The sequence below is a fragment of the Corvus hawaiiensis genome, chromosome 10 (genome assembly GCF_020740725.1).
Source record: "Corvus hawaiiensis isolate bCorHaw1 chromosome 10, bCorHaw1.pri.cur, whole genome shotgun sequence".
NCBI lineage: Eukaryota > Metazoa > Chordata > Aves > Passeriformes > Corvidae > Corvus > Corvus hawaiiensis.
Window position 1 is genome coordinate 12,374,190 of NC_063222.1, and position 22,944 is coordinate 12,397,133.

A 22,944-nucleotide genomic window follows, 5' to 3' on the forward strand; every position below is an offset into this window, starting at 1 on the left:
AACAGATGTTTTCTCATGTTTCAAAACATATGCCAAACGATGAAGCAATGAGGAAGAATTATACTTCTGTGTTCTCATGACAAAGGAAAAGGAAATTCAGAAGCAAAGCTGCTCCTCTGTTTCTTATTCAGTTCATTGAATTTAGTGTTGTGTTTCACTCATAATCTTCCCAGGAGATTTATTCCTGTTTCTTTTTCAATATGCAGGGTGCCCAGGGTGCTCAAGGATATCCTGGGGAACTTGGACCACAGGGCCCTCCAGGACCTTTAGTATGAATTTATGTCTCACTTGTTACTTTGACCTTTGATTTTCCCCGAACCCTATGAAATTACACAGATACAAGTACTTGACTCTCCCAGATTTATTTGAGGTCTAGACACATGTGTATGTAAAAACTATGCTTATCTGCACACTTCTGATATTTTTTCAGTTGCTTTTGATTATTTTTATGCATGATAATTTCTGTATTTTCAGAAGCATCCCTTGTCCATGTAGGCATAAATTTCAATTTTCAAATGACTACCCATTAATTCACTTTAAATACTAAAATGTATAACATTGAGAGATGCATATGTTTGCAACTAGACTGTGTAAACAGTCTGTCACCCACTGGTAATGACTTGTGGCTGTAAAGGTGGAAGAAAAAGTAAAAATGTGATACAAGTTCTGTGAAAGTTGAGTGCTTCAAAACACCTATATCAGAGCAGAAGATTGTAAATTTTTTACCTGAGGATTTTTTTTTTTTTTCCTTTTTTGTAGGGCATGCCAGGGAAACCAGGACCTCCTGGACCTAAGGTAGTCTCAGATTGGTAATGAAAATGAAAACTTCTGTTACGTGTAACATAAATTAACTCATGTTGTAGGTGTTTGTAAAATAAAAAAAATAACATTTGGGGATTTTTTTTTCAGGGTCTTATGGGACTGAAAGTAATAGGAGCCAAAGGAAGAAAGGTAATTTCTTAAGAAGCTTTAAACATTTTATAAGTTTTGTTTCTGTTTTATGCATTTTCTGATATGCTGTGGTGAAATTTTGGGGAAGTACTGTGAAATGCATGTTCTCAGTATATATGTGGCAGTCTTTTGTTGAAAAATGGAAACACAGCGGTGTCTAAGGTCAAAATGTTTTCACGTAAGAGTCAATGATATAAACTTCTAGGCAGAAGATTGGACACCAAAGAGAAGCCAGTAGTTAGTATTTACTAACACATAGCATTAAATTAATATGTATAATTTGTGTGGTGCTCCTGAATGCTTATCTAAGCAGATAAACACTGGTAAATATATAGCATCTGTAGTCTCACAACTTCTGTCCAATGTATTTGCAGTGTCAGCCCTTGTGATGCTAGAAAAACTCCCAGATTTTGAATAAAAATTGAATAACTTGTCTTTCATGTTCTTACTTTGTATTCCATATAATTGGCAGGAATTACTACAAATGCCCACATTGTCTCTCAGCACCCCAGCCTGCAGCTGCAGGACCAGTGTAGTCAATCTGAATATCCTTGCAAGAAATTAGGACATCTCATAATTACGCTAATTGACCTGCACAGATTCAGCTGTGATTGGTTTTAATGTTGTAATCACTGCCAGGAATTGCTAGGAGTTTCCTGGAAAAAAATTTGTGTATGGACCTGGTTATTCATTTGCAGTAGGTCAGGTGACCATGGAACATCTTGCTTCCTTACAAAAGAGTGGCACATTCTTTGCTGTTATGCTGCAAATTCATGCAAAAGCATTCCACTGGATTAAAATCACTGGAAATTGTGTATATTGTTTCGCTGAGTTCCACAAGAAAGATTCACATTGAGAACTTTCCCTGTTCTGAAAGATCCTTAGTGAAAAAGTGCACTTCACCACTAATGTTGTCAGTGAAGGACACGGGAAAGCTTGTTTTGTCCATTAGCACCACGATTCTGTGATCTCCTTGGAATACCCAGACTGCAGTTTGGAGGATGTCACCGAAGACAGTTCATGTAATTTACTGATTGACATAATTAAATAGAGAGAAAAATTGTAATCAAGGAGATATTTTTACTTGATTTATAGTTTAAATAGTTATGTAACAAACAAATAGGATTAAAAATTTTAATTGTTTCTAGAAACTTTAACAGTAATCAGCATATGCATTTTTATATTGATCAGCTAGGGGAAGGTTAAATCTTTAATATATGTCTTTTTTACTGGACTATAAATAGCAAGCAAAGGGAAATGTCAACTGGATTAATGGCTGAGAGTAATGACAGAAGAATATTCACTATATCAAAAGTATAGCAGTAGTAATTTGAAATAACAAAAACACACTGTTTGTGATTTTCTCTATTTTTCTTTTTTCTTTCAAGGGTGACACTGGGTTAACTGGACCCCCTGGGCCCCCAGGAACTGTTATTGTGACGTTAACTGGACCAGACAACATGACGGTAGTAAAATTGTTAAACATCACATTCAGATACACCAACTGACTGGGCTTTACTATGAGAGGACGTTTTCATCTTCACTGCTCTGATAACATTTCCTTTTAGTCATTCTAACATTTTTCAGACTTGTTTAATTAGATTCTTAACTCTCTTAGAGTGTCTGTGTAGAGCCAGCATGGCTGAGGCCTGTGTGCCCACGTGCACATCTGCACATCTGCACAATGCCAATGCAATTCTTCTTGCCTACCAGTACCCCACCTGCCGTGAATCTCTGAGTACATGAAGTGTAAATCACTGCTGCTTCACCAAATCCACATGGATGTTCTGATCAAAGCCACAGCTGAGTTGACCTCTGGGCCTTGTCACTGAGAATGTCAGACTCTGAGCATCCAGGGTTTCACAAAAACTTACAACATGTTCATGTACATTTTGTAGTTTGTTTTCTCATTGTTTTTACTGAAACATGAGTAATGACAGAAAGTGTTGGAAAGACAATGAATATGGAAGAAAATAGTGTGATTCAGCTTTCTTTTTAAGTATTACTTTGTGAATTTAAATTCTTGCAATGTATCCTTATATAGAAATTAAGTAGCAGGAGTTGATATAATTTTAAGTATTCACTTGTTAACAGGACAAGTCTTTAACCTGTTCTTGTTTCTGTTTTACTTACGTAATTTGCATCTAATCTATGGAGTCATCCAAAGTCTCTCTCCATTATGTGCTAAAATAAAAGTGAGTTTTGCATCAAGACTGTATTGAGGAGGGAAGAGAAAGATCACAGAAGCAAGGTTCAGCTTTTAGGCACACCACCTCTCCCTGTTTAAATCAAATAAGGCCACATGGAGTACTTCCCAGCCACAGCTGTGGTGGCTTATCATGACAGAATGGCAATTTTTCAGAGACATTGAGCATTAAGGCTTAGAAACCTCTCAAAACTCCTTACATAAATAGTTTGGAGCATGACTCTAACCAGGTAATAATTAGACAGTCCATAAAATTCAGCTTTACAGTGACCTTAGGATGTGGCCCGATGGTGTACACAGTAGTGTAATCTTGCACCCACAGAGACAAGGATGCTGTAGGTAGCCACAGCATTTATGTTTTGGAAGTAACTCTAGCTCCAGTGAAACAATTAAGGTTTATTTGGGCTTTTTGCTTGTTTCTTGTTGCGATTTGTGGCGCTATTTACTGAGGTCCCTTTGCATGCAGTCACAGGTAGGTTGTTTTGACCTAGCTCTACTCTGAAACGTGCAGAAACAGTTTCCTTTTCAAACGTCATAGACTTAGGCAGGAGCATTGATACAAGGTTTCTGTTTCTTAATCATTTGAGTAGAACTGTCTCTGCTCAAAGAATCTTGCTGGTGGCATATGGATTTCCTCTTCGTAGAACCAGACTGTCATGGTAAGGATAGAAAAATCCAAGATACCACAGTAAGCTCTTCTTTTCTGTGTAATAGGACTTGAAAGGAGAAAAAGGAGAAAAAGGATCAAGAGGACCCCCAGGGCCAATGGGGTTTACAGTAAGTGGCCAGAAGTAAATTCCTTAAATCCAGATGTTCAGGCAGTATCACCTAGTACCTGCTACTTTTTACAGCCCAGTATTTACACTAATTATTTCAACCTTTAATGACAAGAATGTAACTAATTAATAGAATAAAACACCTATTAATAGCATTCCAACTGTATTTTTTTAAAAGATAAATAATTATAAAATATATATTTAACTTAGAAAATGTGAGTTTCAAAATATGAGTATCCTCAATGTGCTTTTGTTACAGGGGCCAGTTGGTGATTCTCAGAGTGAAAAGGGTGACCGAGGAGAACCAGGAGCACAGGTATGTGCAAACAGTTGAATACACATGTGTTAGTCCTTTCTGGAAAGCAGTTTTGAACTAGTGTTGCTGTCCAGGTTTTGCCTCACTGCTACTCGGAGCAAATTTGCTTAGATTCAAAAGCTCTTTCTTGCAGTAAACAAGACAAGAGCTGGAAGTCAAGTGACTTAAATGAGTACTTTGAGTGAAGGTCAGTTGCTTGTATGCTTCCATTTTTTTTGCTATAAAGGCTCTGCTGTTGAACTTAGTAAAAAAGTGCTCTGCTATACATGTACTAGCTTTATAATGCAAGGGTATAAGTAGAAGAGAAAACACTGGGTTTACTTGAGGCAGCAGATTTAAATTAGTATGTTCAACCAGCAGCTGTGTGGAGACATGAAGAAAAGTTGCCTAAGAGTTATTCCATTAACAGCATAGTATATGAAAAAATAATACGTTTATTTTAAAAAGTATACATATTAAAATGCAATTTACCTGATTATATCTTTTTTTGGAAGATAATTAATGGAAAGCTATTACTTTTATTCAAATGCCCTTCAACTTGAAGAGAAATTACTTAATGAAAAGGAATAGGGAGTGCACTTCAAAGGTATCTGAAGCAGGGCAGTAGATGGAAAAGTGAAAACAGAAGGAAGAAGCATGTTTTGTCATTTGTCTTGTTTCTGCAAGAGCCTGATTTTTCACCAAGCTTTCTGTACTTCCCTGGCACTTTGTACTGGTGAAGTCTGGCAGAAGTAATCCTCCACAGGAGGAGGAATGTCAATGGAATATCTTACTACCTGTTTTGTAGAGTTTTATGAACTCTAGTTGTGATTAATGAATACTTTAAAATAACCTTAATGGCTTTTTACAGTTTACACAGTTTACAGTTACACAGTTTACAGCATCGAATTGCTATGCTCTTTGAATGCAATATCCCCAATTTTAGGGTTTTTTTATTTTATTTTACATTTTTCCTTTGTAGGGCAAACCCGGAAAAGAAGGTGCCCCAGGTCCACCTGGCTTACTGGTAATGAAGGAAGCCTTCTAAATGTTTTCTGGGTAGTAGTCATCTGTTTATGACAATTCTATCTTCCTGCCACTGCTTTCTCTCATTGTGGAAAGTGTTTGAAAAGTTGATTTGCATACACTGAAACATTTCCTTCACACAGCTGACCTTGGAACATACCATGTTCTTGTAGATTTATGTGCAGGAGACAGAGGCTCAGGTCATAGATGCTATTGCTTCTATGTCAAATAAAGACCTGTTGCTTGCTGCTGACTGTCTAATGAGTTTGAGACACACTCCAAGTTAAGCAAAATTAATTCTACTGAGTTTTTTTCTGGTTAGTCACATGAAATTTTTGCAAAAGAGTTATACCTTCCCTTTAACGTAAATTGAGAAGAGAAATTAATGGTTTTTAATCACTAGAATCAGAGACACTGTTTTATGAAGGAAGGTTATTGCCAGGGTCATGTCTGTCTTGGCCTGAAACAAGATGACTGATAGCTATTAAACTGTCATTTTGTCAACATATAGTTCTTAAAATATGCCATTTTAGAAGTAAAATTGTCTCATTTGTGTACTAATATAAAAGCTGATGTTGTTCAAATGTGTTTTCAATGGGTTAAATATCAGTTCTTTTATTTACTTCACCTCTACTTTAACAACATCATTAGAGTAGCAGTGACCTTATAAACATCCTACCAAAATTCTTACTGCCAGAATAGCCCATTGCACATGTATCTTACTATATCATCTTTTTCATGCTAAAATGACCTTCACAGGCAGTCTAAACACATTCCAGTCTGACAAAGAGCACTGAATGACAGACCACAAAGCTCTACTGCCTCAGCTAACAGAAATAAAACTTTCTGTCATGACAAAGGCATGTCATTGCTCTGTTCCCATTTCAGCTTTACTCACTAGCAGTGCATTCAACTGCATGAGTCTCCAAGAAGTCCCTCTCCCTTGCCTGTATTCACTTGCAGAAAGCCTTAGTCTGCACTGTTTTCCATCCTGGTGCTGCTGACACCTCTTGAGAGCAGCGCCATCCCGCAGACTGACTTGAGTTCTGGGGGAGGGTGTTGAATGTGAGAGTCTCATACCGTGTTCAGTTTCTCCCCTTCAGAAATAGTTTGCAGAGGGAGAAACAAATCAGCGACTTCTACATTTGTGCCATTAAGAGCAGCTCCCCTCTGGGACTGTTGGAGTGTGCCATAAGAGAGGCAGGTTTGGATGGGACACCTGCAGCTTTTCCTACAGGCATGGAGCTGTACCTCAAACTGGGTCTTTCACGGCAGTTTCTTCCCCTGAGCAAGTTGCATTCACTTTGCCATCACCATGAAAGATTAAAGCTTTTACATTTTAGGTCTTGCTGATGTCAGTGCTAGAAGTTTAATCGTCATAAAATTGTGTACTGTCACCTGCAGGGCCAAAAGGGTGAACAGGGCAGGCCAGGACTGGCTGGAAGGCGAGGAGCTAAGGTATTGTCCAATGGTTTTTTTATCGCTTTTGAGGATGAGGATGAGGATAAGGTATGTTTGGGGGTTATGATATAATTTTATGTATCATTGTGTTTCACTTGGCCTGAGAGATGACAAATAAGGATATCATGGAATAGGGAATGAATCAGCTAAAACAAACCATGTGTTTGAACTGGTGTCTGTCTATGTCTGCTGATGACTTCCTGTAGTTTTTGGTGTATGCAGCTGAATGGTTGTGTAAGGAACAGAGACAGGAAGAACTGGCCAGGAGCAGAAGTTTTTCTTTAATGTTTTGAGCAATGTACCGAAGTAACAGTGGGTAAATGTCATTACACATATTGTTTTTAATAAACAAACCTATCTTTGTCCTCTGATGAAGGGCATGAAAGGAAACACTGGTCCACCTGGAGCTCGTGGTCGAGTAAGTGTAAATTATTTCATACATCATTTTTCTAAACCATTAGAATAATCCAAACTGTCTGCATGAGCCAGTAATGGATGTCCTGTGATGCTCTAATCAAGCATGGCTTTCACAAAGTACTGATATTGCTGGGATTCTCACACAGGTGATATCTTCCTTCATATGGAATTGGATACAGGATCTGTGCCTGGTTAGACCTCACTCAGATGAAGCAATTTTGGCAGGAGATTAGACTGTCAAAGAACAGTTACAAAAATTCATAGGAGTTAATATTTAAACCAATTTCTGATCACTTCCAGAACAGGTGGCATTCATTTTAAAATCCTAAGAAGACTTTTTAAAGAAAGCAAGAGTTGCTATGATACAATTTCCCTGTCTGGTCATGCTGTTTCCCTAGTGGCTTTCCTAAAGGCCCCATGTGCATCTAATGGAAACCTTTGGCCTAAATTGTTCAAAAGAAATAGCTTTGTAAAAAGCTGAAGTGTTTGTGATATTGACAGAGTACTAAAAAGACACTGCTTCTAATAACAATTATTTTGTCATTTCTGGTTGCTTGTAATTAGTAAGGTCTTGTGGGCTCAGAACATCAGAATTATGAATGAGATCAAAACACTTCTTTAATCAAATGTTCAGTGTGAGGTACTGTGCTTCTCTCTTCATTCTTGCAACTCTTTATTTTCTCACCATCTTTCTCTTGAGATGGAGTATTATGATTATGTGGTTGGTGAAAAAGGGGATGAAGGACCCCCCGGACCTCCAGGACCAAAAGGTCAACATGGCATGCCTGGTGAGTGGGACATCAAAACTACAATTTTGTTGCAAGAACAGTCCACTCAAAGGGCTTATTGCAGACTACATTTTAAGCAAACTTCTTCTGCCTTTACCAGAATATTTCCTGAACTCACATATAATTGCTAACTTGAAAGGTAGCCTGAGACTTTGATTTATAGCAGTATTTCCCCTTTAAAATAATTGTCAATATGCAACAGTTGCATGAGTGGTAGATGCCCACTCAGGCAAAACCAAGTTCATATTTTAACTTTTAAGCTTAAAATGCGAAAGATCAAAGTTTGTATTCAATGGTATTGAATAGTGACTTTGCAGAGTATAGAGTGGTTTACCTCAAGCTTTTAATATCTTGATTTTGCAGGACCACAGGGTCCTCCTGGAGCTGCCGGTAGACCAGGTATGTGCAGTAATCCAGTTCCAATAATAAAGTACATTGTTCTTCCTGTCTGTTGCACTGAATCAGCTTTGTGAAATGTTAATTTCAGATGACTTTAAAAATATCTTTAAGTGGTAAAAAATTGTCACCCAAGAGCTTTGATGGGTCTAATACTTAGGTTAAAGATCATTTTAAAATGTCTAGATTCTCACTGTGATTAATAAATTTCAAGATAAAAAAGATTTGTGGGATTAACTTGGTGTGATTGTCGGTCACTCATCCTATTGAGTACTTACTTTGCTTTGGAATTCCATTTCTTCTTTAACTCTGTTTTTGTATTTTTCCCCCTTTGGTTAGGTGTGTCAAGACCTGGTCTGAGAGGTCCCCCAGGATTTCCTGGGCCAAAAGGAGCTAAAGGAGAGAAAGGACAAACTGGCTTGTGTATTGTAGGCCCTCCAGGACTGCCTGGTATTACTGGCAGGCCTGGTTCTATTGGATTACCAGGTCCTCCAGGAGAACCAGGTACTTCTAGTTGCAGGTGTTACGGATTTTTCCAAGTAGCTCTCTCTTTTAAATGAATTATTGAATATCTCAAGTTGGAAGGGACCGATAAGGATCAGAATACTGTCTCCAGCTCATCCCTGCAACTTTTTTCTCTCTTAGTAAGTGGAGAATTGTGTGAATAATCTGCTGATGTAATGGTTTCATGATAATTTCATTAACAGGTAGAGTAATATTTGGAACTGGCCTACCAGGACTTCCTGGAGAGCCAGGGTGTACAGGACCTCCGGGACCTCCAGGAGATACTGGCATGAAAGGTCGGTTCCAAATAACTGTCTCTCAGAAGTGATGGTACAATCCAGTAATCTTCATGGATCATCATTATATATTTTTTTAAATTTAATTTACCTCAAGTCATTTGCTGAGTTCAGAGTTTTAAGAACATTCATTAGGAATTGCAAGATGTCATCCTCCCCTTACATCAACTGAAAGAGTGCTGCATGTGTCAGTGCAGTACACCAATGGTACAGAACTGTGGCAGGGTGTAGACCTTCGCTGGAACAAACAGTTCCTACAGATTGGTAGGGCCTGTACTCTCCTGTTGTTATGTTCATGCTGACAGTTGGCGTCTGAAAGAAGCTGCAACTTCCACCCACAGGAGCTGCTGAATCTCTTTGCCCTTTGCTTGTCATTAGAATGACCCTGAGTGTTATGGAGCTCTGTTAGTTTGAAGCGTATGTCCCTTTCTTCTTTTGAGAGAATTTGGCTTATCAGTAGAGTGACTGTATCCAAATGGTTTGCTAAAATTTGACTTGAAAAAAATCAAGAGATTTAAACCAAATGTTTCTGTTCTTTCAATTAACTGTAGTCAGTTCTGATTGACTGACTGACCACGGGTAGTTTATTACTGTGTTGGAAGTGATCTTCCAACAAAATTAAGGCCATGATTCTACCACTCCTGGCCAAAAGGTGTTAGCTATAACAAACTAAGTAGCACATTAGTTAAGCTTGAAAATTACTTGCTGTGGAGCAACTCATGATTTATTTTCATTCTAGGTGATGATGCTCTTGTGTGTACTGATTGCAGCTATATTTTGGGAATACCTGGTCTTCCTGGTTCTCCTGGGCCTCGTGGTCAGGACGGCATGCCTGGTAAATTGTCTTGTTCGTAATAGGATAGTAGGAGTGTAAATGATTTTGCTTCTAGCATGACAATCAGGTGTGGGCATGTGTGCAGCCTGCAGTCCTTGAACTAGCCCTGAGGTGATGATGAGTGTGAGAGCCTGGTGCAGTTCCCTCTGCTAATACGAGCACAAGCCCTAAAGGACCTGAGCACAGAGTGCTGATAGGCTTAGGTGCAGCCTAAAGCCAGCTCAGTCTATGATGATGTAGTCAATGTAACAACAGAAACAATGAATGCTGGGTGCAGTTATTGGAGCTTGTTAAAATCCATGTCCTTGTTTTCATTTTTCTTTAAAAAATATACTGTTTCTTTTGCAGGTAGAGAAGGAACAACAGGTCCAAAAGGTTCTCCAGGTTCTCCAGGAACACCAGGGTTTCCAGGGGCTCAAGTAAGACTGGTTTTTCAGATTAACATTCAGATCCCACAAGAATTATTTCAGAGAAACCTCATGGCTAGTGTTACATGCGGTGTTATACTGGGTGATCTCAACAGGTTTTTTCCTGTAGTAATGAGTGTGTCTGCATGGGAGGCAAGGCAGAGAATGTGATGTATGGTTCACACAGCTCTACATGAGCCTGGTTGCTCAGTGCAGCAAGTTGGCCCAGGCAGTGAGGCAGGTGTGGTTAACCCATGCTGCATTTCATTTCATGGTGCTGAAACTGCTTGTTCTGTCTGGTATGGGTAGTCTGTAGTTAACCTTTTGTTCCTTTATGTAATTCAATAATCATGGCAGTGGCTGTAAAGCATATATGAATTTTTGTGTGCTGTGATCTTTGTCAGACTTCTGACTTCTCTTGTTTCCAGCATACTCAGGAGTTGCTAAAGCCCCAGCTGTGCAGAGAAACTTGCTTCTCATAATACACTCTTCAGGGGTGCAAAGGACAGTCCTTCCTGGGAAATGTTATGAAGAGGGAAGGCTGCCACCTGCTGCCACACACATGCCATTTGGTTGTTCTAACTTGTGCCTGTAGTAGTAATTCTTTATGGGAAAGTACAGCCAGTGCTATCCAATTAAAAAAATCGTGCACAAGTATTTGTTGTGGTGGTTGCTGTACAGATGCAGAATGAGTCTGCTAACAGGCTTTGCCAGGAGATGCCTAAGAGTTCACGAGCCCAAGATAACTAGAGCGCAGTGTGCTTTCAGCTTGTACTAGTTTTGGGATAGTATACCCACTTTGTAACCTGTGGGGGAGAAAAGGGATAGCGAAGTTAAGTATGAACAGAGCCAGCTATGGCACTTAGAGTGTCCCTGGGGAGATATTCCCATGTGGAGGAGAAATCTCTAACTAGGTCTTAAAGTCCTTCTTTTTGTGCCATGGTCTTACCCATTAAATTATGCTACATTACTCCTGCTTGTAGTAGCATAAATGAAATGGTAGACATGTCAAAAGATGTAAAGGCAGGAGAAAAAGAAAAAAAACCCAAAACCCTGTTTCATTGAAGTGTGCCATTACAGAGAATAAAGGTGAGAATAAGAAGAACCCCTCTGAGGTATTTAATTTAAAAAAAAAAAAGAAAACTTGAAAACAGATGACATATATCTAGCACTGAAATTCTTCTGATAATTCTATTCTAGGGACCTCCAGGTTTTAGAGGAGATCAAGGAAGTAAAGGATCAAAAGGTGAGCCAGGATATGTACATCCAGAAGGGCCAAAAGGTGAGCGAGGAGATCCAGGAGTCAGGGGAGACAAAGGAAGAAAAGGTTCAAGTGGATTTCTGGGAAGACCTGGCTCTAAAGGATCCAAGGGTTCTAAAGGTGAAGAGGTGGGTATGCACTGTTTGCAATTAATATGGAAGTCATGGAAACCTAAGTCAGTATTTTATCTTTTACAACAATCTGTTTAATCTATGCAGTTATTTCAATTGGATATCCCCTACCTGACTGAGAGTACTGTCCTCAACTATAACCACCAATATGCATGAAAGAATGAGAGGAAATACTCTGATGTAATACCAGAGAGAGATGAGGCCAGAGTAGGTACACATTGCTGAAAAACCTCAGCAGGATAGTGAGGTGTTAGTTTGGATATTTATACTGGAGCATTATGTTGGATTTCTATGATGGATAAGATCTTTTTTAAAAATATTTTCCTGACTACTTATAATGCTTAATAATTCAGTCTTTAAGGGTTAATCTTCAGTGAGGACTGACCATAAAACTAGAATCATTAGAGCAGAGCTGAGCAGAAACAAAAACTAACAATTATTGTTGTGTTATGTTGGCTGAGAAACTGTTAACATGATTCAGATACAACTGTCTCTAAGCCTGACTCCACAGTATTCAAGGAGAATCAGAGCTGAGGTGGGTTTGGTTTTTTGCCAAATGTGTTTTAAAACAGAAGACAAGTGTACAGTGCAACAACATAGTGATTGGAAAAAATCAGGCAATTGTATTTATTTGTACTGTTTCCTCTGTCTTCGTAACCATTGATATTCAAATTTATATTCATTTAATTACATGTAAACCAGAGGAAAACTTTTCTCTTAAATTATCAGAGCTACTCTGTTATTGAAATAATACAAAATTATAGTCAGAGAAATGGGTATTTTGTTAAGAAAGCTGGTGTGGAAATCAAGTAATGCTTGGTATACATGTGTAATCATTAGGGATTGGCTGGATCAAAAGGAGATCGAGGACTACCTGGATTGCCTGGTAGACTTGGGCTTCCTGGAGAAATGGGGCTTCCTGGACTGCCAGGGTATGGACCACAAGGAGTAAGAGGTTTTAAAGGCTCTAAAGGAATACCTGGACCACCTGGATTACCTGGAGAAGCTGGTTTGTAACTTAGCTATTTTACTGTGTTTTACCTATGTTAAAGAGTTCTTGATTAAAATTGCAGAGATAGATTGAAGTCAAAGACGTAATTTATGAAACATGGCAAACCTCTCCTTGCCATGGAATTTCCACAGCATTGTCCCAACTTTGGTCCCTCCGAAGACAATAGCAAAAGTCTTAGGGTCATAAGATAATTGAGGTTGGAAGGGACTCTGTGCATGAAGAGGGGGATGAAGTAAAGCTCAGCACAGAGACATCTATGAAATCAGACCAAGTTACTCAAGGCATTATCCAGTTGGTCCTTGAAAACCACCAAGGACAAAGACAGCACACTGTCTCTGGGCAACGTGTTGCAGTGCTTGACTGTCCTCACTGTGGAAACAAAAGGTATTCAAATATGCATCCAGTCATCATCGTTAGTGTAAACTAAGTCAGCAGGGTTAAATATGAAGGGCATCATAATTTTTGAGTGCTGGAAACGTAACAGTGTAGGTCTTTACAAGCAAGCATAATCTGGAAGAACTCACCTGAATGGCAGATACAGTCAAGGTTGCTTAAAAGTAATGCCCATTGAGTCTTTACGATATGGAGTTGCAGATTTAAGCATTTCTCAGTTGCATCATTTTCCTGGTGACTTTTTCCTTCCTTTTCTGGGTCTTTACTAGACTGCAGGAGAGCTGAGAGGAAGACTGCAGGTGTTGATAAAATGATTTTACTTAATGAAGCCAGGATGTGAAGGCTTTTCAAAGTCTGTTGGAGTTTCAGAAACATGGAAACTGTGGAAGACTACATTTTTAGCCAAGGAGATTGATCACTAATATTTTTGAATGCTTGAGATTACACATTGCCCAATTATATGCCCTTGTAATATTTTATTATGTATTTGCTGAAAGGTCTGAAAGGAGAGACCAGTAGGGCAACTCCATTACCTGCATTGCCGGGACCTCAAGGACCACATGGTTTACCTGGACCCCCAGGAGTGCCTGGTGAGTACTGCACTAAATCAGTAAAACAGTTAAAATCAGAGATTGGTTAACAGTCAGGTTAACTGCAAGGCATCTTTACAGAACAATAGTCCTTAAAACTGTCCTGAACAGCACAGGAAGTTTTTTGACAGCTTTATGGTAGCTTCTGTTCTTATAGTTGCTTCTGTTTCAATCCTCATGCCTATAATGTGTGTTTTTAACCTCTCAAGAAATGGAAAATTTGTGTCTGCATGTAGCTGTTTCTAGGAGTCTGGAATTTGGCCAGGTTACATAAAAACTTAACTCACAGACTCATCCATGCTTTGGTACTGTGAATGCAATTAGCATTTTAACTGCGAAAACCTGCAGCGAAGGAGAAATAGTGTCTAAATTGTAATGTAATCTACACTTGTGTCCTTATTAATAATGATAAACTCTAACACACCTAATCTTACAAGTTGATGTTCTGTGGTAAGAAAATTCACAGTTTACTTATTTTGTTTGTACAGGTAGGGTTGGAGCAAGAGGTCAGCCAGGTGATCCAGGACATTCAGGACCAACAGGTGACACAGGCTTTCCAGGACTTGGGTTTCCTGGAAACCCAGGTCCAAAAGGTAAAATACTGTTTTTGATCTTCTTTTAAAATAAAGCAAAACAAACAAACAAACAATCTCTTTTTTTTTTTTTAAGTACACCTTAAAATAATTAGCAAGTTAAAAAAATAAATCAATGAACAGACAGATAAGTATTTTTAGCAGTCTTGTAATTTACTGCCTTAAATCTTAGAAATTCCAAGTTTGAAATATTTTGAAGTATTTCAGAGTATCAAGTATCAAAGCTGACAGTAGGGAAATATTTTAAAAGACATTGATGCTTTCTGGAATACTGCCCAAACAGGTGCAGCTATCTCATCTGAGTGCTTAATTCAGATGGATTCTCTTTACCTGGATATGTGTTACAGAGACAGAGCTGTATAAGTGTCAGTACTTTATGTTTAATCAATTTTGGTTATGTACAGTGCAATACCTGCTCTAGTGTGCAGGTAATAGAAACCATTTTCAATACTGTAAATTTGGCCATTCCTCATGCAAAGTTATAACTCCCTTTGAACACTAGAAATACTAGGAAATTCTCATAATCCTGTAAGGACAGGAGGTAACAAAAAAGCTTTTTTACAGTACTAAAACTTGTACCAAGCTGCTTGTTAAAGAGAACAGTAGGGAACTGACATTAGTATGGCTTCACTTGAAAAAAAATGGTGATTTGCTTCAAATCAGTTAATTAACAAGTAGTGCTACAGTCACTTTTGAGTGCGTATGTAAGGAACAAGATGCTGTGTGTCACATCAGCTCTGAAATCAAGATGCTCCCTTCAGTTCATGCAAGCTGCATTAGTGTCAGAGGCTCATAACTGCACACATACAAATACCTTTTTGTAAAATAAAGCATCTGTACTCCCATTTAATTCCTTTTGCAGGAGATAAAGGACTTGCAGGAGGCAGAGGGCCACCAGGTCGTGAAGGAAAGACTGGAGATCCAGGCCGAGCTGGAAACCTAGGACAACCAGGACAAAAGGTTTGGTTAGAAATACAGCACAGGCTTTTCCATAGGTCCCATTCATTAAATTTGATACTGAGCAAATAAATTAAAAATTGTAAGGATTATAGGAATTCCTTTATTTCTTGACTAGTGATGCACAAACTATGAAATTAAATTCTTTCTATAAAAAGGGGCTCAAGCCAAAATTTTAGATCCAAATACAAGATTTCAGAACTCCAAGTGTTTGGCATGTTTCCCTACTTCAGCTTTCAGACCACAAGGAGGATATTGCATTGCTTACAGCAAAAAAATTAAGGCCACAACTGCTGAAAAGATGCCTATTCAGAAATCTAATTAAGCATATATTTAATGGAGGTCATTGACAAGTGAGTATGTATTTCATTTAAGCAAGTGCTCTGTTGAATTGAAGCATGAAGAAAGTAGGTTGGAGGGAATACGGCAGCTAGTCTTGCTGATTAGCAGAAGCTAATCTACTGATTCTTGACTACTCTGTAATTAGGATTCAATTTTGAACACAATATTAACACCTAAATGATTTGAAAACATGGCATTTCTTTTTTTGTGTGGTTTTTTTTGTGTGTGCCCATATGTCATTCTTTTGTGTGGTTTTTGACATGACAAAGGAAGTGGGTTGAGGTTGGGATTTTTATTTCTGTTTATTTAATTTTTATTTTTATTCTGTGTATTTCTATTTAATCTGGATTTGATGCCACAGAACATCTGGATGTGAAGTGGCCTCTGTCCACTTATAGCTGTCCAAGTCCAGCATTAGCTATACTATATACTGTCCAAGTATAGCATTAGCGACTGGTATAAGTTCAGGTCTACTGACCTGCTTTATGAAAGTATTGATTTACTGGTACTCAAAACAACCAGCAGTTCAATCAGCTAAAAAAACCTACTAATTCAAACTTTCCAGTCAGGGAATACACTTGGGACATTTGTGATAAAACCAGTCTTCATGGAAAACAACGTTCAGAAGAATGATTTTAAAAAGCCCCAACAACTGACCGAGTATTCTGAGATGTATCTGAGTGCTGATTTTGATCATCTAAATAAATATTTTGATAAAAAAATATGACTATGGTATAAAAAATAAAGGAAAAGTTACATTTGCGCAAACTTCACCCCCACTTTCAGACAGAAGTCTGAAGCTTTTCACAGCTACAGAAAGCATTCCAGTCCAGAAAAGACCAAATGGAGGGAAGTGTCTTGCATTGCTTAGTAGCAGCTTCTTAGGGTTAGAAGACAACGTTTAAAAGCTATCTAGATGAATTCCTCAGGGGGTCAATAAGGAACATCCAGTGATCTGCTGAATTGAAGCCATTAGAAATTACAGTGTGAAAGATCCAAAGGAAATAAAGATAATTACCCTAACAAAATAAGGTCATTATTCCCACAGAGAAAATATTTTGGCAGATTTGCAAAGCATAGAAGATTGTTTACATTTCTTTCTGTGTTGCAGGGTGACCCAGGCATGGTTATTCCTGGAGAGCCAGGAAGACTGGGTTCACCAGGAGGCCTTGGCAGTCCTGGCTCAAAAGGTGAAGGTGGACTTCCAGGACTTCCAGGCCTACCAGGGCATCCTGGACATGATGGTGATGATGGCCTAAGAGGTAATGCTTTCAAAGATGCTCAGGGAGCACAGAAAGTTATTTTAAGAAAAGCTAAGTCAAACAATGGTCACTCAGCCTGAAACTTAATTTGGTTGTGAATCCAGTCTCATTTCTTTTAGGAAATCGTGGCTCACCTGGACTTCCTGGAGACCCAGGTTTTCCAGGGAAACCTGCTGAATGTCTTATTGGCCTGCCAGGTTTGCCAGGTGGCCAGGGAGCTACAGGCCCACCAGGTAGGACTTTCTGGCCCAAAAAGTGCCATTTGGCTGGGTGAGTTTGTTTCTGCCTTTCAATGGCCTGAGGGAGCTGAAGTTGTTTCTGGATATTGCTAATAGAATAGTATGCAAGAAAATATGAGTTCATTTCAAAAATGCTCTTTTGGGAGGAAGCACATGCACTGATAAGATGGATTAAGATTCAAATTCCATTGGACAGTATAAAGAGTAATCACAAACTGACCCAAATTCCACAGGAAAAAGGATATTTCAGTCATATCTCTCCTGTAGGACTGAACTTAGATTCTGTGGTGCAATGGGATTGATAAAGAGATAAAAGAAAGGAAGAGCTCAGCTAGGTAGGAAAACAATTTAGGGTCCCAAAAGTACCTGCCTGTACTGCATATTATTTTCTTTTTTAAAAAAAAACATACTCAGGTATGCAGCACATTCCTTCTCCTATATATGACCTCAAAAGGATTCTTTTTGAATTTTTTTTTAAAGAATAAATACAGAATTGGTGGCGTTTTCATGTTTGGGTGTTTCTTCTTCTTCTGAGAAAGAAAATGCTACTCTCACTTTTTCTTTCCCTCTTTTCAAAAAACCCAACCCACAGCCCTCGTAAGATTTTCTGAATGTGTCTGTTGCCTTAGAGATCTCATGTTTAGCTTCAAACAGGCAGAGTTCAAAAAGAGTTTCATGCTTATGATGTAAAGATAGGGATGAGGTTTGTTTTTCGGACAGACTGCACTGTTTTGCACTTTTCTTAGGAGGAAGAGGTTTACAAGGTTCAAAAGGAAACCTAGGTCCTCCTGGTTTGAGTATCCCGGGAATCTATGGAAAGCCTGGGGAACCTGGATTAATAGGTCTTCAGGGAAATACGGGATTACCTGGTCCCAAGGGACAGTCTGGAAGGCCAGGAATCTCTGGTTTGCCAGGTAAGGATTCCCCAAGTATTTGTTTTGATGTAACAATTAAGTGAGTCTTTGCAGAAAGGTGTTTTGCAAAAAGGGCACAAAAATGTCATACTTTTCCAGACTGAAAATGCTGAAATGTTTTTCCATCAAGAGCTTTCATTTATCTTTGAGATTTTTATGGAAAACTAATTAATTATTCTTCCTTAAATGATGAGCATATCTTGAAGCTCTGTTGACTCAGTGTGGAATTTTCTGTATCGCTGAGAACAGTGTTTTACGTAGTTTTTTGTACGGTAATGTCCTTGCAGTAGGACATGAAATAGTTAATATTCAAAGCAACTCCCCCAGCACAATGGAAGTGGAAAGTGTTTAGTTCTTACTCAGCATCCCTTTTCAAGCAAATAGTTTGTAATGCCATCTTCTTTTTCTTAAAAGTTCTGATCTTGAGCTGACAGAGTTGAGTCCGATCAAGCTCTGTCACTAACAAGAGCTAACTTCAAGTAAGTTAAGTGATCCCTGTAGAGTTGATTTGTTTGGTTTTTTTCTTTCAGAAATAGGTTGAAATTTTTTTTGAAGAGTAAAATAAATCAGTCATGTAATGGTTCTTATTTCTAACAAAGGTTTTTCCTTAATATGCAATCATTACACTGAAAGAAGGAGATGGTAAATACCTTTTTATATTAAGAATCTGTAAAGCTTTTGATAAACATGTAGCACTTGACTTGGTCATGCAAACACAGACTTGTGATGGCATTTGAGGGAGTTGTTATTTCCCAGCTGGTCTTTGACTCATGATCCAGAAAGGAGTGTCATTCCCATACATCTCACGACTGATCTCTCAGCCCTGTGTGGACATCTCAGATACATTATCCTTACTGTCAGTTATTTCATTCATTGATAGGAGCTGTTGCAGCTACTAATTTCGGTAATTTGGGGGTTTTAAGTCATCATCCTGTGGTTAAAGATGGGAAAAGTGGCTTGGACTGTTACAGAAATGGAGAAGAAATAAAATAAGCAATTAAACACTGAAATGACAGGCATATGTGTAGTTTTCTGAAGTAATGTTCTGTTTAACTGATCAGATACTAACAAATATTGCTTCAATTCCACAGGTGCAAGGGGAGATCCAGGTGTAATGGGACTGTTAGGAATTCCTGGATCCCCTGGCATGGTTGGAATACCAGGCAACCCGGGAGTGAGAGGCAAGTGATCTCTGTATCTGCCTTCATTATTACTTAGAATACAGGAATTTCAATGCTCAAGTTAGTCTTGTGATCCATTTTTGTGTGTATTACCACTCCTGAGAACAGATGTTGTACTGGAATTTCTCTGAGTCTTGGTAAATCTCTCTTCTGTATATGTACAGTCTGCAGACTGAATGACATAATGAGATTTTTTTAGCCGTTTTGACTCACCACGTTTTCTTTTCTGTTTTTTTTTTTAAGTGGCTGGTGATTTGCTAAATAAAGAACAGACAACCTTTTTGCTGTTTTTTGCTGGTTTTTTTCCCATCCTGTGTGGATACCATTATTATATTTATTCAACAGACTCAAGATGATATGTTTATTCACGATAAGAAATTATTTCCATCTCTTGCCATAATCTGTACTCATAGGTATTTTATTGATGATTGGAGCAGTTAAGAAGCTAGTTTAGGTTGTTAATTTGGAATATATATTTACGTATGTAAATTACAATTGCTCTTGAAGACTGGTATTATTTGGTTTCCTTTATTATATCATCTAGTCAGGTCTCTTCAGAAAATTTCACTCTGTTTTCTTTCAGGTTCTCCCGGTTTCCCAGGAATAAAAGGAAGGAAAGGGTTTCTTGGAGAAAAAGGCGAACCAGGTGATAAAGGTTTTCCTGGACCATCTGAGACTTTGGTTGGTATTGGGGACAAAGGAGAACGAGGTTTAAAAGGTACACATTTGTTGTTCTGTCACTAAAAACTATTCAGGGTTGTCATCTGTTTTGCAGTTACAGTGGACTATAAAATATGTAATAAACTGACTCTTCTACTGAGAGTACTCACATGGTTTTGAAATAATTATTGCTAAACACTAGAACTGCCTTCTTATTTATGGGATAGTTGGATATTACGTTGAATATTCAGTTTAATTTTAACAAGTCCTTATTCCTTCAAAAAGCTCTTATTTTAATGCTAAACCAGTAATAATGTCAATAGTACCAGGAGGCTTATACACTTATAAGCTTGTGTTTTGCTTATGTGTGTTCACAGAGTGAAAATCCTATGCTCTGCTTCTGTTTCATTATCTTAAAGAGTTACAAAATTTTAAACTTTGTACAAAACTTGTATTCTAAGATGTTGGTTTTTAATATTTTTTAAATGAAACTTTGTTTTAGGAGTTCAAGGCCGAATGGGTCTAAGGGGAGAAAAAGGAGATGTTGGTGTGCAAGGTCCCCCGGGTGTTGATGGGTCTGAAGGAATGCCTGGTCTACCAGGTATGGAATGTGTATATTGAAAATTACTGTGCCATGTGGACAGGGAGATACTATTGCCCCAATGCACACCCGCTTGGCTCCAGAAGCAGTACTACATTTTCTCTATTAACTCTCAAGCTTTCCTGAGAATGCTGAAACTGAGCAGTTTCAAAAGCTGCTATTTGAAAATCATAGCAGCTATCACCAAATGATTTTGTTTTCTTTCAAATATAAACCATTGTTTGGGATGACAAATAGAAAATAATATTTAATCCTGAATAAGAATAAAGTCTAAAAGCTGATGAAACCAATTAATAGAAATTAATATTCATAAAAAGTAAAGAGAAGTTTGAATTCTCAACATTATTTTTAAATTAATTATAAAATATGAATATTACAATTGTGCACAGAAATATTTTAGGATTTTTTATTATCATTTCAGTGGCTGCCCCTAAGTGCTGTGGTCACAAACCTTAATTTTAGTGTTGATACATAAGGTGTTTGTTATTTCTTGACTTTCTGAAAACATCAATGATAATTTTATCTGTGTCTGGGGCAAAAGGCCCCATGTTGATTATCTATAAAATAGTAATATACCAAAAGAAGGTGTGTGGTGGAGGATTTTGTATTCATGACAGCTCTAACATCCAGCTAGTGTCTAAAGCAAACGTGAAGATGACATTTATTTCTTCATCTTGCAGGAGCCAAAGGATTTATGGGTCTTCCAGGGATTCCTGGAGGACAAGGATTCTCAGGTGCACCCGGAGAAAAAGGGGACATGGGAATTCCAGGTCATTTTCTCTCAAGCCATATTACAAATTCATAGAGCTCTCTAGAAGCATTTGCACAGGTCTGAGCCGTTACTGTGAGCACACCACGCAATACTTAGACTGGGATTTATTCTTTAGTATGCATAGACTTACCTTTACCCCAGCATTTGCCTGACTCACAGAATGCAATTCTCCCTCTCTATCTAAATTCTTTAATTTATATATTGTTACATGTAAGAACCTCTTTTTAGAAATAAAATCACTGATTAAATTACTCTAATGAAGAATTAGTATCTGTATATGTAAGCAACAGCTCACAAAACATGAGGTGTGATACGCAATTATGATCCTTTAAAAAATGTTATCAGTATTGATACTTTTCCAGGTCCAAAAGGCCAGAAAGGATCTCCAGGCTTTCCAGGACCATCAGGTGACCCTGGTCCTCCAGGCTATGGTGGCTTTCCGGGTGACAAAGGAGATCCTGGGTACCCATCAGCTGGGCCTCCAGGAGAACCTGGTCCAAAGGTATAAAGGCAGTGGAAAAATTTTCCTATTAGGCAGAGCCTTTGAATATAGAAACAGAACAACAACATGTAAGCAAGAGCTGCAGAGTTTGTAGAAATAGATGATTTGTTATTGGTAAGAAATAGGAAAATTCTATTGTGTCATTACTCAGGAGGAAATTTTTATTTCATTATATTTTGCTTCTTTTGTGCAAGAATTTCTTATCTATAAAGATGGAACATCTTGAAGTAACTTGCTTTCTGTAAAAGTTCATTAAGATCAAGGATGTTAAAAAGTGGAGCAAAACATCATCTTAGCAAGTGCAAAAGTTTTGTAATCTAAGCTTTTACTGTTTGGTGTTGATAGTCTGGTAATATCCTTGCAGAAGATTAATTATTTTTTTCTTAGCAATATATATTACATTCAGTATATGTTATGTTTGGTCATATGTATATATTGCAAAGAACAAACCAGTATTTTTAAGTTAGATCAATTGGATAGCTTAACTCCACATATTCTAGTTGTTGAATAACTGGAAGTCTTTTTTCCTATGAGATTATCTGAAATGCGTGGCTGAGGCTGTAAATTCCTCTCTAATTCCTGTAATCTGTCTAAATTATTTGTTTATTTTCTGTATTAGCTGGGTAGCCCCAATGAGATTACTGTCAAAAAAGTCAATAGGAATTCAAGTTAAAAAATACACATTTCAGTATTTTGTATAGCTGCATATTACCTATGCATTTTGATGTTTGGATCAAAAAAAAAAAATTGAAGGGAAAGCTGTGCCAGGGAAAATATCTATAAACAAGCTGGTTTGTAAAGGTTAAAAGTAGATCTTAGCTATGTCTGACTGATCAGTGGTATTATGAGAAGACCTCATATAAGTCTGCTTTGGTTTTTGTCTGAAAATCCTAATGAAACATGATTACATTACTTAACCTTTAAAATTGCATGTGATTTTTTTATTCTTCAAAGTGATTCTTTACCTGTTTGTGTGCAACTGCTATTTCTCAGGGAGATCCAGGTCCCCCAGGAGTTTTTGGCAGCAAAGGAGAAAAAGGCTCCCAAGGTCATCCAGGACTTATAGGAGAACCAGGACCACATGGGATCAGAGGGGAAACTGGAGGTGCAGGAATCCCAGGTATGGGGTACTTTTGGAGGGATGGTGAGCTGGTGACATGTTTCTAGAAGAAGATA

General features: G+C 38.0%; 1 protein-coding gene across 2 annotated transcripts in view; it reads left to right on the forward strand.

Moving 5' to 3' along the window:
* Positions 1-22,944, forward strand: part of COL4A3 (collagen type IV alpha 3 chain) — a 61,162-nt gene that overhangs the window by 24,155 nt on the left and 14,063 nt on the right. For both annotated transcript variants that reach the window (XR_007205713.1, XM_048314496.1), the window contains exons 10-38: positions 207-269; positions 760-795; positions 910-951; positions 2,340-2,417; positions 3,872-3,934; positions 4,193-4,249; positions 5,211-5,255; positions 6,659-6,712; positions 7,092-7,133; positions 7,833-7,920; positions 8,284-8,319; positions 8,656-8,820; positions 9,024-9,116; positions 9,856-9,951; positions 10,300-10,370; positions 11,559-11,747; positions 12,591-12,759; positions 13,653-13,745; positions 14,234-14,338; positions 15,201-15,298; positions 16,749-16,899; positions 17,019-17,132; positions 17,885-18,052; positions 19,144-19,233; positions 19,817-19,951; positions 20,396-20,494; positions 21,175-21,264; positions 21,629-21,768; positions 22,762-22,888. Coding sequence is in view for 1 of the 2 variants with exons in the window: in XM_048314496.1 (XP_048170453.1) it covers positions 207-269; positions 760-795; positions 910-951; positions 2,340-2,417; positions 3,872-3,934; positions 4,193-4,249; positions 5,211-5,255; positions 6,659-6,712; positions 7,092-7,133; positions 7,833-7,920; positions 8,284-8,319; positions 8,656-8,820; positions 9,024-9,116; positions 9,856-9,951; positions 10,300-10,370; positions 11,559-11,747; positions 12,591-12,759; positions 13,653-13,745; positions 14,234-14,338; positions 15,201-15,298; positions 16,749-16,899; positions 17,019-17,132; positions 17,885-18,052; positions 19,144-19,233; positions 19,817-19,951; positions 20,396-20,494; positions 21,175-21,264; positions 21,629-21,768; positions 22,762-22,888 (2,797 nt within the window). In the remaining variant the exon portion in view is untranslated. The remainder of the gene's footprint in view (positions 1-206; positions 270-759; positions 796-909; positions 952-2,339; positions 2,418-3,871; positions 3,935-4,192; positions 4,250-5,210; positions 5,256-6,658; positions 6,713-7,091; positions 7,134-7,832; positions 7,921-8,283; positions 8,320-8,655; positions 8,821-9,023; positions 9,117-9,855; positions 9,952-10,299; positions 10,371-11,558; positions 11,748-12,590; positions 12,760-13,652; positions 13,746-14,233; positions 14,339-15,200; positions 15,299-16,748; positions 16,900-17,018; positions 17,133-17,884; positions 18,053-19,143; positions 19,234-19,816; positions 19,952-20,395; positions 20,495-21,174; positions 21,265-21,628; positions 21,769-22,761; positions 22,889-22,944) is intronic.